Source organism: Trichosurus vulpecula, chromosome 8 (assembly GCF_011100635.1).
Source record: "Trichosurus vulpecula isolate mTriVul1 chromosome 8, mTriVul1.pri, whole genome shotgun sequence".
Taxonomy (NCBI): Eukaryota; Metazoa; Chordata; class Mammalia; order Diprotodontia; family Phalangeridae; genus Trichosurus; species Trichosurus vulpecula.
Window position 1 is genome coordinate 213,974,018 of NC_050580.1, and position 17,463 is coordinate 213,991,480.

The 17,463-nt window shown below is 38.6% G+C and overlaps 1 protein-coding gene across 1 annotated transcript in view; it reads right to left on the bottom strand.

Moving 5' to 3' along the window:
* Positions 1-17,463, bottom strand: part of LOC118827971 (potassium channel subfamily K member 16-like) — a 33,544-nt gene that overhangs the window by 9,401 nt on the left and 6,680 nt on the right. The window contains exons 2-4 of the mRNA XM_036734331.1: positions 15,558-15,678; positions 13,090-13,256; positions 2,360-2,528 (exon numbers count right to left, since the gene is read on the bottom strand). Of these exons, the coding sequence (XP_036590226.1) occupies positions 2,360-2,528; positions 13,090-13,256; positions 15,558-15,678 (457 nt within the window). The remainder of the gene's footprint in view (positions 1-2,359; positions 2,529-13,089; positions 13,257-15,557; positions 15,679-17,463) is intronic.

Below are 17,463 nucleotides of genomic sequence, written 5' to 3' on the forward strand. Positions count from 1 at the left end.
TAAGACCTCCCCCCTTTCTTCAATTGCTGTGTTCCTTCTGGAGCCTCCATTTTGTGGAGAGGCCCAGGCCAGCCTTCACTCTCCTCCTGGCCCTATTCCTGACTTTCAGACTTCAAAACCCTACATCTGCATCAAGTACCATTCCTGCTCCCCTCGTGCTTTTCAGGAGTGGATACAATGCCATGCCTGGAGTCAGGAAGACGATTCTTCTTGATTTCAAATCTGGCCTCAGACACTTACTGGCTGTGTGACCCTGGACAAGTCGCTTAACCCTGGTTGCCTCAGTTCCTCATCTATAAAATGAGCTGGAGAAGGAAATGGCAAACCACTTCAATATCTTTGCCTAGAAAACCCCAAATGGAGTCATGAAGAGTTGAACATGACTGAAATGACTGAACAATAACAATTTCCCCAATTAGAATGTAAGCATCTTGAGGATAGGACTCTCTTTCTGCTTTTACAGGTATCATCCGTGCTTCATACAGTGCCTAGCACATAGCAATTTCTTTCTTCAAATTATTTCTTTCCTTCTTTCCTTCCCTGTAGTCCTCTTTCCATAAGAAAAAGAAAGTTGGATAACATAAATGTTTTCTAGTCCATCATTTTACAGAATATAAAAGTAAGGCACTAAAGCAACTAATGTTAACTGACTTTTCACACAGTCAGTTGCACACAGACCTAGGAACAAATCCAGGCTGTCTTTGGAGTTCTTTCTTTTATATCATGTTGCCTGTCTTATTCAGATTTCTTTTATGAATGAAATTGAGGTGAGCATATACAAATTGAAATAGGGTGTTACCTTTACGTTCTTCTGACTTGATGTTAAAAAATAACTTTTACAGTGGTAATGCCATTGTTTAATGGTTAACTATGACATCCAAAGTTTTGCTTCACGTCACCAGGTTGTGAGTGGTAAGCCTCTCTGCAATCTGTAACTGAGCCCATACTCAAAATCTTTTCAACCTAATGATGACAACCAGAACACTTGAAATTCTGTTATAGTCTTTGCAAATATGGAGTGATCACTATACCATGACGAAACATCAAAAAAAATGATGGCTTTCTAGAAGCATCACTGGGCTGTTGAGGATTTGGGGAAAGGGAGCTTCTCAGTGAAGTACAATCTTGTGGCTTTCCTCATTCAATATGTATCACACAAAAAGGAACCTCTGCCAGTATGGAAGTGCCCTCCACAAATGGAATCTCTTGGCTAACAACTTTGATTTGTAGATGTTGGCTTGAAAACATAACTTCTAGGTATTCTTTTTCCCTTTCTTTGGCACACCGATTTTTAGGAAGCAAGAATATGTATTAGAAGTTGTCCTAGATTTCTGATTTCATTGGTATAGGAAAAACCTGCTAAGGAATCCCCTCCATCAATGTAGCCTATAGTCTTAGAGAACTGCCTGAGTATACTGAGAAGTTAAATGACCCGGCCAGAGTCATACAACTGGTATGTGTCAGAGGTGATACTTGAACTCAGCTTGCTCTCTATTTATGTCCTTCACACATCTACCCACGTTTTGGAGGCAAGTTTTCTGGACCAGTCACTTAACCTATAACCCATAACCTAGGACAGGCAATGTCCTAAGCCTTATCCACTGAGTCAAAAAGATGAATCAGAGTAGGTAGAGAGACTCCTCACCTGAAAGTCCTCATACTAACAAAAATCACAGAATGTAAAGAACGAAATAGCTTAACTGAGTCTGCTATTTTCATTACAATTGCTTTTTTGCACATCCAGTGGGGACAAGCTAGGGTAAGAGTGGAGAATCATTCCTCTAGCTGCTAGGAGTCGCAGTGGTCTTACAACGCTGAGCCTGGATAAGGAAGATGTTGGTTCAAATTTTGCCTCAGACACTTACTGCTTTTGGGAAAGTCACATAACCTCTGCTTGCCTCAGTTTCTTCAATAAGGATAATAATGGCACCTACCTCCTAGTGTTGTTGTGGGAATCAGATGAGACAATATTTGTTAAGCCTGGCATACAGTAAGCACTTAATAAATGCTTGTTCCTTTTCTTCCTTCCTTCCTTCCTTCAACCCTTCCTTCCCTCTTTCCTTCATTCATTCTTTCCTTCCTTTCTTATTAGCCTCTTCCCATAAGAGAAAGAAAGCTGAATAAAGATGGCCTGGATTAGATAAAACTGACTAGCTGCTGTGAGAAGTTGTCTACTATTTATTGTATGTGTAAGTGCGTGTGTGTGTGTGTGTGTACACATGTGCATGTTTAAGTTTTAGCACTTCTTAACTCCATTAAATACATGATGCATCTCAAGTTGACATTTCATTTCCAAACCTATTTCAGTCTGCTGCCTTAAATGAAAAAGCTACTTCGAATAGAACACGAGAGTCCTTACCTACTACATAATCACCCAAACCAACAGTGCTCAGAGTGATGAATGCAAAATAAATTCCTTCATTATAGGTCCAACCTTCTGTTGAATGGAAGACAATTGATGGTAATCCAAGAAATATGAGGATTCCAGTCACCAGGAAAAACAGAAGTGTCAGAAATTTGATTTTTTTCTAGACAAAAAATGAAAAGAGATAAAAAGTTAGGTACACAGCAAACCTGACGTGATTCAAATAGTTGCTCTCTGCTCTAAGCTCAGGGTTTTCATTGAAGTCAACAATGGGATTTTGAATTTAAATATCACATTTCATTCCAATATCTTTAAGACTTAATTGAAGGGAAAAAGCATTTTCATTTTTCTAGTCTATAACTGAGATATTTGTCTTAGGGATGTGCTTCTTATTTATTCACCTTACGGTGAATCAATGCTTATGGCACAATTATTTATAGTCCTGATGACAGGATTTATTGCACACTGACAGGCTAAGTGCATGCATTATCATGAGCCAGACTTTGGGGGCACCCATTAAGAACTTGACATTGTATGAAGAGCTATGACAATTATATGTATTTTAAGAGCATGTTGTTCATTTTAGGGGTCAAATGTCGCTTTCCTGAGGTAGCTTCAAATTACTTTTTCCTCTTATCTGAAAACACAGAATTTTGGATAGAGTATAGGACTTGGAGTCAGGAAGACCTCAGCTCTAATACTGCCTCAGTCACTACATAGCCATGTGACCCTGGACAAGTCATTTATTCTCTCTGTGCCTCAGTATCCCCATCTGTAAGATGTGGATAATAACAGTTCCTACCTCCCGGGGCTGTTGGGAGGATTAAATGTGATAATATTTGTAAAGCACTTGAAAACTTTAAAGCATTATGTAAATGCTAGTCATAATTATTATGACTATTTGCATGATAAAGAGGGAGACAATGTAGTCTTTTTTGTTTTACTGATTTCTCAGGTACCAGCATTATTGTTAGAAACACGGTCAAGAGAGGAAATATTCATGTTTATTAACCCTGTCCAAAGACTAAGAACAAATTACTAAGCACTAGATATCCCACAATGAAGTGACATCAACTGTAGGTTTATTATGTAGTTTTCTAATAAATAATTTTGTCCTGTAGAGGGGTATTACAGTAGATGAATTCCAAACTGGAATCTGTTGCTACATCTGTTACAAAGTCAGTGCATTGTAAAGGGCAAGCTGCTTCACTTCTTTTTCTCAATTTCTCCATTTATAAAGCAGATTCACAATAAATAAATCAATACATATTTATTTTGTACTATGAGCAAAGCAAAAGGAAGTATGGTATGGTAAACAGAGGGCTAGCCTCGGAATCGGGAAGACTTGCGTTCCATCCTTCCCTCTGATACAAACTGGCTACATGGCCACGGACAAGTCCATTAACCTCCAAATGGACCCAGGCAAATCTCCGAGTCGCAAATTTGCCAATATGCATCAGTGAGGGAGTTTTCATACCAGGAGTTCCCCACTGTCATTCAGTCATAAGTCCAGACCCCTCAATTGTACGCAGAGTACCATTGAGAAGACAAAGAAGTATAAGCTATGACCCTAGCCATCTCACCAGGGGCATGGTAGATAGATAGACAGACAGACAGACAGGCAGATAGATAGATAGATAGATGGAAAGATAACTAACAGTATAGTATAATGAACAATTGGGGTAGCTAGGTGGTGCAGTGGATAGAGCATCAGGCCTAGAGTCAGGAAGACCTAAGTTCAAATCCAGCCTCAGATGCTTACTAGCTGTGTGACCCTGGGCAAGTCCCTTAATCCCGTTTGCTTCAGTTTCCTCATCTGTAAAATCAGCTGGAGATGGAAATGCAAACTACTCCAGGATTTTTGCCAAGAAAACCCAAAAAGTGGGTCACAAAGAGTAGAATATGATTGAAATGACTAACCATCAATGACAATGATTACTACAACAGTGAGCAGCAGTGTCAGAGCAAATTAAACTTCTCACTGACTCCATGCGGATGTTGGAGATCTATGAAATTTCTGTAAATGACAAGCTTCTTAGGAGGAAAAAAAAACACGATAAGCAGAAAAAACTCTCTGTAAGCATTTTCTAAAATAGAGATACTATGAAGACATTTACATTTTCTGTTTTGAAACATCAGTTTTTAAGCTTCCTTTGGATTCCTTTTTTACTGGTGTGGGCACTTACTCCATTGATATAGATTTAAACCCCTGCATGCCTCCTCACCTGTACAATTCTTGCCCATAGCTTTACATAAATCCTTTCTGAGAATATCTCTAACCTATAAGAGAAACCTACGGTTCCTTTCAGGACCTTGCGGTAGCAGCATATATTGGAGCTGTCCATCTGTTATCATTCATTCTTGCTGCATTACCAGCCACCTCCTTTGACTCTGGTGTAAGCCCCTCATGATGTGTTCTGCACGCTTCCCATGCACAATTTACTGTTGAAAACAGAACTCTGAGGCCAGCTAGGTGAACCCCTTCATTTTACAGATGATGAAACAAAGGCCCACGGAAATTAAATGACTTATTCAAAGACACAGGGGTAGCAAGCATCAATCAAACTAAGGCAACATTTAAATCCAGATCTCCTAATTCGAAAATCAGTTCTGGTTTTACTGTACCGCTACAATACTGCCTCCTGCCTCTTAAGTGGTATGATTTTTATATTTCCAAGATTGTAATGCTTCATGATTTACTACTAGAGTAGTGGTGTTAAGGAGATGAATTTTGGGGGAAATGAACACTTTGAAATCAATAAAAGCACTGCAAAATTTCCCAAATGTGATCTTTCCTAATCTCTTTGTGCTGGAGAATTCTGGCCCTGTTAATTAATAGTACCTATTCAAGAGAGGTACAAAGATATATAATAGGCTCTATGTATATCTACATAGAAAACCAAGAAGTCAACAACAATTATTGATTCATATGCCTGTTTTCTTGTGTCAATGAAATCTTTATGAGAATACTTGCTGAAACATATTTCTTGATGGAAAGTATAAGAAAGAAATGGACAGGCTTTCACAGACAATTTTCTGTAGTGGGTGACATCCTTGTGGTTATACAAACTGTCAAGAAGTGTAGATCATGTAAAATTCCTCTGGCTCTATCTTTTTCAACATTCCACTGAACTAACTTCAAGCAAGGTCTAATACATGGAAGCATATGATCATTATGGAAGTTGCTCAAGAGTGTCATGAAAAATGCCATAGGGTAACTCATTATGTTAGCTTATCTTTGTCCCTTCCTTCCTCCATTTCCTTTCTTCTTTCCTTTTTTTCCTTCCTTCCTTCTTTTCTTCACTCCTTTTTTCTCTCTTTCTTCCTTCTTTTTTCCTTCCAATTTTTCTTCTTTCCTTCCTTCTTTTTCCTTCCTTCCTCCTTCCTTTCCTTCCTTTCTTCCATTCTTCCTTCCCATCTTTTTCTTTCTTTTATTCTTTCTTCCTTTCTTTCTCTCTCTCTCTTTCTCTGCAAATCCACCCCCCCCTTCTCTAATACTGTTGGAGGTCACCACCATAATTCCAGTCATCCTCACTCTCTCTCACTTTTCATTTCCATTTAGTTCTAAAGTCCAGTTATTTCTACCTTTTAACATCTCATATACACTCCCTTCTTTCCTCTGACAATGCCATTGACCTAGTGTAGGTCCTCATCACTTCATGCTGGTTGATCTCCCTGCCTCAAGTCTCTCTCTCCTCTAATCCATCTTTCACTCAGCTGCCAAAATGATCTTCCTAAAGCACAGGTATGACTATGTCAGTTCCCCTATAGTGGCTCCCTATTGCCTCCAGGATCAAAAATAAAATCTTATGTTTGACTCTTAAAGCCCTTCGTAACCTGGCCACCTTTTTACCTTTCCACTCTTTTTACACCTTACTCCCTCCCACATATTCTGTGATCAAGTGACACTGGCCTCTTTTATGTTCCTCAAATATGACACTTCATCCCTGCTCTGAGTGATATTACTGGCTATCCCCAACGCTTGAATATTCTCCTTTCTCATTTCCACCTTCTAGGTTCCCTGGTTGTCTTATAAATTTCCACCTTCTTCAAGAAAACTTTCTTGGTCCTCTTTAATTTTAATGCTTCCTTCTAAAACTATCCCCCATTTATCTTGTTTAATTGTTCACACATCATCTCCCCCATTAGAGTGTGAGCTCTTTGAGAGCAGGGACTGTAATTTGTTGTTTTGGAGTTTGGAGGGTTCTTTTTATTTTTTTCCCTTTCCTTGTCTCTCCAGAAGCACAGTACTTAGCATATAATAGGTAATTAATAGGTGGTAGTAGCCTGACTGTCTAACTATCTCTCTATCAAAATAGATTTGGATATATTTGTATTTCCAATGTGAACAGTAGACAAATAGAAATATCTTTACACACCTAGATAGCAATATCTATATATAAAATAAAGGCAACCATTTAGATGCAGGTATAGATATGGATAAAGCTATCCCATGAACTGATTCAGTGGTCTGTGACATAGGTTTTTCAATATGCATTTTTCATCTACTTTGTATTTCAGATATGTATGATTATGCAAATCTTTGTGTCATTATTTTGTCCTTCACTGGCTTTATAGTATTGCAGGGCTGAATGCAATTAGAATAATGTTATGTACAAATAAAAGCATTTCGAGAACTTCACAACATAGAATCTTGTTTACCTTTGGAATCTGTATAAAATATCTTTCAAGACCCCAGCAAGGAAGTTCTTTGTTTTGCAGTCATTTCAGTCATGGCTGACTCTTTGTGACCCCATTTGAGGCTTTCTTGTCAAAGACACTAAAGTGGTTTGCCATTTCCTACTCCAGTTATAGATGAGGAAACTGAGATAAACAGGGTTAAGTGACTTTCCCAGAGTCACACAGCTGGTAAGTGTCTGAGGCCAGATTTGAACTCAAGAAGAGGAGTCTTCTTGACTCCAGGCCTGGCACTCTATCCACTGTGCCACCTAGCTGCTGTAGCAAGGGATTTACATAAGCTTATTTTCCCTGTTTTTCACCTTGTTTGAAATTAACATCCTATAGAAACTGAAGATGGTAATTTCCACAGATGTATATCTCCTGGAGTCTTTGTAAGATTTTATATAACTTTTTTTGGAACCTTACCCCAGCAGCCACTTTCACACTGGTAACACTGCCATGTCTGATTTCCTCTTCTAGTGAGTTCCTCCCCAACACTGCATGCCAGCCATGCTTCCTACAAATCTAGTTCAGCCTATGACTCCCTGGATTCCTGGACTTCTACCCCATCAGGCATCTTCAAGCTATCAATGCCTCTACCTCTACAGTCTCCTTCTCTGATTGGTGAATTCATCCCTGGACCACAATTGGAGGAAGTACACATGCCAGCCATGCTTACTTGACTGAGACTATCTTGGTTTTTGCCTCTATTTATATTCTCAGGACTGAGTATAGTACCTGGCACATAGTAAATCCTTGATAAATCTCTCTCTCTCTCTGTCTCTCTCTCTCTCTCTCTGTCTCTCTCTCTCTCTCTCTCTCTTCTCTCTTCTGTCTCTCTCTCTCTCTCTCTCTCCCTCTCTCTCTCTCTCTCTCTCTGTGTGTGTGTGTGTGTGTGTCTCCTGTCTCTCTCTCTTTCTCTCCCATCTCTCTCTCTCCTGTCTCTTGCTCTTTCTCCTGTCTCTCACTCTCTCTCTGCCCCTCCATCCATCCATCCATCAGCTATTTCCATCTCTATCTCTAACTAGCTACCTACTTATCTATCTATCTACCTATTCATCTATCTATCTATCTACATAATATCTGAGAGTTGTTATCTGAAGAAAGTAACCATAATTATATTTTGTTCTACTAAGCCAAGTTATTTTTTTTCAAATCACTAAAAAAAGAGGTCCAGAGGGGTCATATATTATCTATACTTCTCAGGAGGTAGTGTAACCATAAAGATGTCATTTGTTATAGAAACTTCTCCATGGAAGCCTGCCTATTCTCTTCTCATATTTTTATCAAAGATACCATCAATACATGCACAAAACCTTCTCATAAAGATTTTATGGAGACAGAAAGCAGGCATGCGAGTCAATAGATGCTGATGTCTTCTCGCTTGCCTTTTATATATTAAAACACCATATGTTTTCCATTCTTTTCAAATCTTCTCTTTTAGAAATCCTGAAAATCTATCCCTTAAGTACCTTTAAAATGATAATTGTCTCCACTATAGATTTCTTCTGTTTTTTTTCAGCTAGATCCAGCTGCTCTTCCTAACTCAATATTTTTAAGTGCTATTTATGGACCCATAGAGCACTATAAAATGGAAGCACTGAAATGGAAGGGTCTAAATGTGGTGCTTCCACTATTATCATCTATGAGAATAGAACACTACAAAAATTCTGCTAACTCTGTTCCATGGTGATTACGCTTGTCGTCCCCTTTCCAGTTTTATCCACAAATGCTCTTGGCTTTGCTATATCTCAAGTTAAGCTCTCTGGAGACTTATTTTCTCCACAACTACTTTTCATTATTTTGTGCCCTGTGATGTTTTGCAAATAAGCTTATGATTCTAGTTCAGTATTGCCTTTAGCTACCATACCTCTCCAGTCAACAAGAAGATTAACTATTTGTTGTCTAAGATTCTTTCTGAATTCTTTCAGCCTCAAAACAGCGACTTTGATATGTGAGTTAAATGTCTTTAGGAGACAGGGATAGTCCAAGGTAGTGCCTTTCAACAATCCATTTTCTATTTTTCCAAATGACTCCTGATTTCAACAAAACAGATCGATCTTGCTGCAACTGCACACAATACCTTCCTCTTGTCCTCATGCCACATAACGTATTATTTTCTTTGACCTTGGCCTGTAACTCCATTACAAATACACATGAACAGCTGACTCTGAAATTCTGTGTCTATTACCACTCATTTCTTGTCTGCTAATGTGAGCTATTGAAACTCAATTTGATTAGTTCAGTCCCAGCCCCCAGGATGCATGTATGATTAGGTTTAGCTGACCTGAGAGACCTGGCCCAAGCACTTTTATGCTGTGGCACAGTCAGAGTTAAATTTCTTGATTATCTCTCCTCCTTATTCCTACTAAGGAATGACAATTCCTACTAAGGAATGACTATCATTCCAAAGGTCCAAATGATTGCCCATTGCCTTGCCTCACAGATGACAAGGCAGTCCCCTATTACTGTCACATCAGCCCTTTGTATAAAAACTCTAAGTTCTAGTGATTCTAAGCAACTTTTGGGGGTCTTCAAACAGAGTGCACATCTTGCTGAACCTCTGAGCCACCAGGCATATATTGCTTGTAGGGGCTTCCCATCAAAGTAGCTCCAACAACAAGCTGTATGTCCTTGGGCATCTCATTTCCCCTTTCATCCATGATGAAATGTTAAGAACTCCTGCTAAATATACTGATAAATGTACATCCTGACCTGTGTGTAGAACTTTTATTTGCAGCAGTATTTGTCCTTGGCAGAGGGACAACAGGACATATATGCAAAATGAGGAAATTGGACTAGATAGTGGAAGTCTCTTCCTGTGTAGATTGATGACTTCTTTGGCCTACTGCCCCCTTTTCAAAACAAAATTACTCAGTGCTCCACTGGAAATCTGCTTTCTTTAACCCTCTAACAGTTTTCTGGAAATTTGTGTCATTTCAAAAAATACAAATTTTTTTAAATGATGCATCTTAAATTTAATAATTTATCATAAATTTGTGAGATTTTTCTTGCACTGAAATTTTGATGATGCAATATTGCATCATGTAACTGTATAGTATCCATTGTAAACAAGTCATCACATGCACATATTCCTGCTGATGCATGCTGGACTTCCTGACAATGAGTGACACACTCACCTGTCAATACTTTCTTGTTAAGACCTGTAGGCGGACTTGGCCACTAATGGGCCATAACTTGCATTTTGTGTGTTTATTTGGAAAATAATGTAATTTCTATGACTATAACTCTGTTATACAACAGATGAAACATGTACAAATGATTTTTCAAAATTGTCTTATCTTTGCTTCTTTCCTTATGCTTCCACTGCCTCCTTATATTTATTCAAGGCCCTCCAATTTCACCTGAGGTTACTAGACTCCCCCATCATTCCAGGACCCCCTGGGGGTGGTACAGCCCACTTTGGGAACCTCTGCTTAAAACATTGAAATCCACAGGTCTCAGCATAATCCCAGGCACATAGCAGGTAATTAATAATTGCTGAGTGAATTGAATTGAATAAGAATACTAGTCGGAGGTCTTGTTGTAAAGTCAGTCAATCAACAAACATTTTACTAAGGACTTGCTTAGGAATTGTACTAAGCACTGGAGATACCAAGAAAGGAAAAAAAGCATCATTCCTCTTCTCAAGGGGCTCACATCCGAATAGATGCAACAACATAGAACTATGCATATATCAATATATACAGTGGAAATGGAAGATCATCTGAGGGGGAGGGATTAGCAGTAGGGAAAAGGGGACCAGGAAAGGCCTCCTTTGGGGGTAGATTTTTGAGGTGAGTCTTGAAGGAAGCCAGGGAAGCCCGGAATCAGAGGTGAGGAGGGAGAATATTGCATATCTGGGCTTCTTTAAGTATGTTTTGAGCATGCCCAGTTTGGATCCCTTACCACATTCATTTGGCCTCCTCCATCTCTAAAACTGACAAGACTGAGCCATTCATCCTTTTCTGTAAGTGCCTCTGTTTTCTATTGGCTGCCCTCTTTTTAATCCTTCTGTGACTTCTATATGCTCTGTCTAGCATCCATGCCATGAACTGAACTGGTAAGAGGGAAGGCACACTTCTACTTACTTCTCTTTAACCTTGGCTCTGAAAAATGGGCCTGAGGGTGTTTGTTCTGTGTTGTTTGTCTTCAGCTGAGAAGTAAAGTATAAGAAGACTAAGAAGGTAGGAAGGGACCAGGTTGTAAAGGGTCAAACAGAGCCTCTTATATTTTATCCTGGAAGTAATTAGGAGCCATTAAAGTTTATTGGGTTGGGGTTGAGGGGCAGGTAACAGTTAGACTTGGACTTTAGGAAGATTTCTTTGGCAGATGAGTAGCAGATGGATGGGAATGGGGAAAGACTTAAGATAGGGAAATGAATTAAAAGATTTTTGCAATATTCCTGTCAAGAGGTAATGAGGGTCTATACTGGCATGGTGGCAGAGGGAAGGGAATGTACATGGGAGATGTCATCAAGATAAAAATTATAAGATTTGACAATACATTGGACAATGACATAAAGAGTGATTGTGAATGATGCACTGAGGATGCAACTAAGATAAGGAGTCAGGGTGTCTGGGAGGATAATGATGATGTCCTTTATAACAATAGGAAAGTTGAGAAGAAGGGAAGGTTTCAGGAAAAAGATAAGTTTTGTTTTGGACTTAAGTTTGAGATGTCTACAGGATATTTGAGATGTCCAAAAGGCAATTGCAATATCCAAATGTGACAACAACGTGGCTAGCCGCTACTGTGGCTGTGTAAGACCAACAACAAGAGCACACAGAAGGGCTGCCAGCACAGGTTCTTTGATCTGCTTTTCTAAGGAAAGCAACTTTAAGGAGTTAACAATTTCAGTTTATTCAAACATACATATATCATTCACTTAGTTCAGGAGGAAAAGCCAGCGCTCTGAACTTCAGAGCAAATACAAACAAAGACAATATAAACAGACCAAATCACAATAAGTAGTTACCAGAGAAGCTCTGGCATCTGGGTTTTCTCAAAGCCTGGGGGCTCCAGCAGCTACCCAGAGACCCCTCTGGTCAAATCACAGGACACTCTTCCAGTGAGTGAGAGCCCCAAACAAAATGCTAACCTCTGAATTTATACACCCTTCTTAGGGCTGAAGGCTTCAACCTAATCAGCAAAAGGGTGTGGGCCTAGGGCTTTGCAGCTAGTAAGTCTAATGCTTATTCACTGCCAGTTACAAACTCTCTGAGCTTCAATTTCCTCATTTGTGAAGAGAGAATGATAATGCATTAGCCAACTCAGAGAGCTATTGTGAAGAAAGTACTTGATAAGTTTTAAAATAATTCAGTACATGTGAATTTTAATGACAATATTTAGCAATAGTATTAAATAAAAATTAAGGATTAGTGAGAAAGGTACCAAAATTATTTTAGCCCAACAATTTAAGCCTAATTCAATTGATGGTAGGTTTGCATTTATTATTACCTCTCCTTTCTCCTTCAAGAATGTGTTCATGCTTCAAATGGTGAGACACAGAGGATACCATGTAAGCTCCTCACAATTTGCACTTTAAATAAATGGTCCACACTTGTGCATGAATATCACAGTAGCTACTTACCTCCAATGTTCTTTAAAAAAAACTACTTTCCAGATCTCTTTAGAACACTTCTCTATTTAATGTTAATACTTAGATATTTTCATTAAAAAGCATATATGGTATAAAGCATACTAATTTCATTCCTTTAAAAATGTCTATGGCTGAATTCTACAGGCTTCTACCATGAAATGATCATCAGTGCATCTCTTAGATACCTGTTACCAGCTTACCCTAACTGCAGACAAAGGACCTAAAAGGAATCACCAACTTCCAGAATACTAGACTTGCAAATATTAATATCATGGATGTACCCAGTAGATTTTGTAATGCCCTCTCAGGCTTGATTTTTCTTAATTAATACAATATATTAGGCACCCCTATTCTGAACAAGTACCCTGGCCCCAGTTAACATTTCTTAAAGACAGCAGAATGCGGATAACAAGCATGCATTGAAATACTGAATAATTATTACCTCTTTCATCCCTTGACGCTGAAGGCATTTTCCAAGCTTTTCACATAACAGGGAAAGCGTCTTCCCCACTCGGTGTAGGAACATGAGATTTAAAGGGATTCCAAATAAAGCAAAGATGACACAGAAAATCTGTCCACCAGCTGTCTTGGGAGATAGAGTCCCATAACCTGGTTTTTAAAAAGCAACAAATTGAATGTCTTCTCATTCCGTTTGCTGCTACAAGTCTGTGATTATTGTGATTTTAACATGTACAGAGTGTACATGTAACTGTACGGTATAGACTGAGAAAACAAACCAAATTTCAAAATTCCTTGACATACCCTGCCTGGCATATTTTCCAAGCTAAGACTGTCTAATAGGATATCATTTGGCCTTCTCAGGTACAAAAAGGAAAACGCTATTGGGACAGTTAATTTCTTAGGGTTTACTGTAGTCTGGAACATTTTTTCCCCTGTACTTATCTGTGCTCACATGAATCACACATAGATCCTCTCTCATTGAATGTTCTTACAGACCTTTATGTGGAACTCCGTTCCTCCCTTGTAATTACTTGTACACATATTTTATTAGATTATAAGCTCTTTGAGGCAGGAAGAATTTGTTTTTCTGTTCATATCCACAATACATAAGCCTTGTACGCTTAATCAAAGGGGTAGCTAGGTGGCACAGTGGATAGCATAAAGAACTTGGAGTCAGGAAAACTTGAGTTCAAATCCAGCCTCAGATATTTACTAGCAGTGTGACCGTGGGCAAGTCACTTAACCTGTTTGCCTCAATTTCCTCATCTGTAAGATGAGCTGGAGAAGGAAATGGCAACCCACTCCAGGTCTTTGCCAAGAAAACCCGAAATGATATCACAAAGAGTGACTTCATGACTGAAACGACTAAGCAACAACAAAAATCCAGATAATATCTAAGAAGCTAATAAAAATCCAAGCATGAACAGAACTGCCTATTACAATTGAATCAGGGGATCCCTATTCCTGGAAATCAATTCCATTTTTACTTTGTGGTCATTTCTTGTCATACTATAGCCTTGGGGACTGATTGTTATCTCACATGTTACATGACTAACTGAAAGCTCTTTTCTCTCAACTGTGGATTTGGCATTGCTTGTGGGAAAATCTCTCCAAATGCTATTTTTCCCTTTAATTTATTGACTTAAAGAGCTAAAAACCCTCAGTTCCCTCCCTTTTAAGAATTCATTTTCTGCCATCAGTGTCCCTGGGGCAAAATTTATCTTGAGTGTTTGGGAATAATATAATGCACTTTAATGTTTTCAAGCATCACTGTTTTTCCAAAGCTTTTCATGGATTTTACATCCTGGCTAACTTGCTCAAGTACAGCCATGTTCTTTTCATAGGAATCTCAGTGCCTGGTTGATATGTCACAATCAACTCACAACAGATTCTTTTTTAACAAAAGCAAATAAGAATTTAGCTTCCATTTGAATCTAATTTTTACTCTTTATATGTGACACAGTTTACCCATTCTAGTTCAGACAGACAGTAATTCCTTTATTCTTGTGTAAAGTTGATGTTAGATAACATTTTTTCCTTTCATTCTATTGGCATCTTAAAGTTCTCCAAACAGCTAAAAATCTCATAATCTTTTGTGGAATCATATATTAAATTAGTCAAATATATTATTGAAGTTTGACAGAGACTTGACTAATGAATCTTTGGTTAAACCAAAATGCTAGGATTTAAGTCAGGAAGACCTGGGTTGAAGTTCTGCCCCTAATATATGCTATGTGTTCCATGGGTAAGTCACTCAAATTATAAATTCCCTCCAAGTAACTCTCGAAGACTACATGTAACAGGCAAAATTCCTATCTGTAGGGGTGAGGAAACTTTTCATTCTGGAAGTTCTTCCTCACTGATGAAATTACAGATCCACGATAAAAAAAATTGCTATTATAATGTCACATGGAATTAGATGCAAGTATTTGCTTTCATGAAATACATATTAATGACTAAAAGAAATGTTTGATTTGTCATTTTGGGGGACTAAACTTTTGTTCAGATATCATTTCCATTTCCCAGGTATTATTTTTATCGTTGTTACTGATAACAGATTCTCAACTGACTCAAGCAATTATTTTTTGATGGCACCTTATAGGTTGTATGAATTACTGTCATTATGGTCACTAGAAAAATTGGATATTTCTGTTCACTCCAGCTTTTCTTGAAAATCTCTCCTTAGGATTTCTAAGACAAAGCTAAAACAGGTAGTGTTCCCATGTAAGAACACTGATTTTAAGACAGATGATTTGGAATCAAATTAATTAAATTACCACTTACTACCTTCATGACCTTGAGTAATTTACTTCGTTTGAGTTTCCTGATTTATAAAGTAAGAAGGTTGGACTATATGCACTTCAAGGTACTTTATAGCTCCAAATCTGTGATCCTACGGTCCTAGGGAAAATCTCAGAAGGGTGGTTGGAAAATAAGTGTAATACCCACCTATTGTGGATACAATGGAGCCCACAAAGAAAAAAGAGTTGCTAAAATCCCAATTGTTATGGTCAACCTCTGTTCCATTTCCTAGGGGATATACTCCTCTTCGGACTGCATGAGTCAGATTCTGTAAGTAAGGGAAAAAAACAATCTTTAAATTTGCATCTGCTTGTGATTTTTATAGGAATCATGTGTGTGTAATGAATAGGACATTGAATTTGGAACAAGGGGTCCTGAATTAAAATCCCACCACAAATCACTGCCAGGTCACTTAACTCCCCAAAACCTGAACTTCCTTATTTGTCAAATGTGGATAATGATCATTTAACTGACTTCACAGGGCTTTTGTGTGGAGTTGTTCAGTCATTTCAAACATGTCTGACTCTCCATGACCCCATTTGGGGTTTTCTTGGCAGAGATACCGGAGTGGTTCACCATTCCTTCTCTAGCTCATTTTACAGATGGGGAAGCTGAGGCAAACAGGGTTAAGTGACTTGCTCAGGGTCACACAGCTAGTAAATGTCTGAAGGAAGATTTGAATTCAGGAAGATGAGTCTTCCTAGCTCAAGGCCTGGCACTCTATTCACTGTGCCACCTATTTTCCTTTGTGTGGAGAATTATTTGCAAAACCTTAAAGCACTATATAAATAAAAGTTCTCATTTCTTGTTACTATTGTCATCCTTTCTTTAGAGCAATAATGGAAAATTGAGGCCTTTGTCAACTAAAGTCAAATTCAAATCTTGAAATAAGCTCTGGGAAATTGGATTGAGGGTCATTAAAAGTTGAAATAAAATGCTAGCTGTCTTACCTACCTCTGGGGAGATGACCCTAGAAGGAACTGTGTATCAGAGCAAGGCGTGGTAATGATCGAAACAAGGTGTACGAATAGGCTTTTATTATTGAAAGCCCATGAAAGGGATATCTATATATTTTGTGGGATGACTAACACATTGGTGGATCTAGTCATTTGCAAGGTTAATTTAGAGTCAGCCAAAGAAATGGAAATAATTTTCTCAGAAAGCCCAGATTGAATTATAATGAGCTATTTGCATCCTGGTGGGACTACCCTAACTGCTTTCCTCCAACCATTATTTAGGACTGTTGTTGTTCAGTCATGTCCAATTCTTCTGACCCCATTTGGGGTTTTCTTGGCAGAGATACTGAGTGGTTTGCCATTTCCTTCTCCAGATCATTTTACAGATGAGGAACCGAGGCAAACAAGGTTAAGTGACTTGCCCAGGGTGACACAGCTAGTAAGGGTGTGAGGCCAGATTTGAAATCAGTTCTTCCTGACTCCAGGGCTGGCATTCTATCCAACTGCCCTGTATTTAGGATTAGATTGCCTCTAACATCTACCTTTAACCTAACATGACTGAAAAACCTAGAACAAGAAATAAAACAGTCTTATAAAATTCTCATCTATCAAAGTCTAATTCATATTATTAGCTTTCAGGATGCATTTTAGATTTGTAGCTCCTTCCTTCCCTAACCACCACCAAATATGGGATCCTGAAAGCTATACCCAGGTTGAAGGAAGGCCTTGGGTCAACATCTATTTAAAACCACAGCCCACCCTTCTAACCGATGTTTCTCTTTTGCCAGACCAAAGTGCACAGTAATGTAAAGCACAAATATTTATCTAAAACAGAAGAGTAAGATAAATAACCCCCCTCTCCCACCTCTATACACAAGGGCACATCCTCCCACAGACTGCCATACCACTAGTGGAAAAAAAAGAATATGAATAGGGAACATACATAGGCAGAGGACATGTGTGAGAGAGGAAACACACAGAGAGAACTCACATGGGAGTGGGAACACATGCATCCAGGAAACTTACGTAGCCAAGAAACACATATAAGAGAGAATACATGTACCCTAGCCAACTCACACCCCTAGGACTGTGTTACA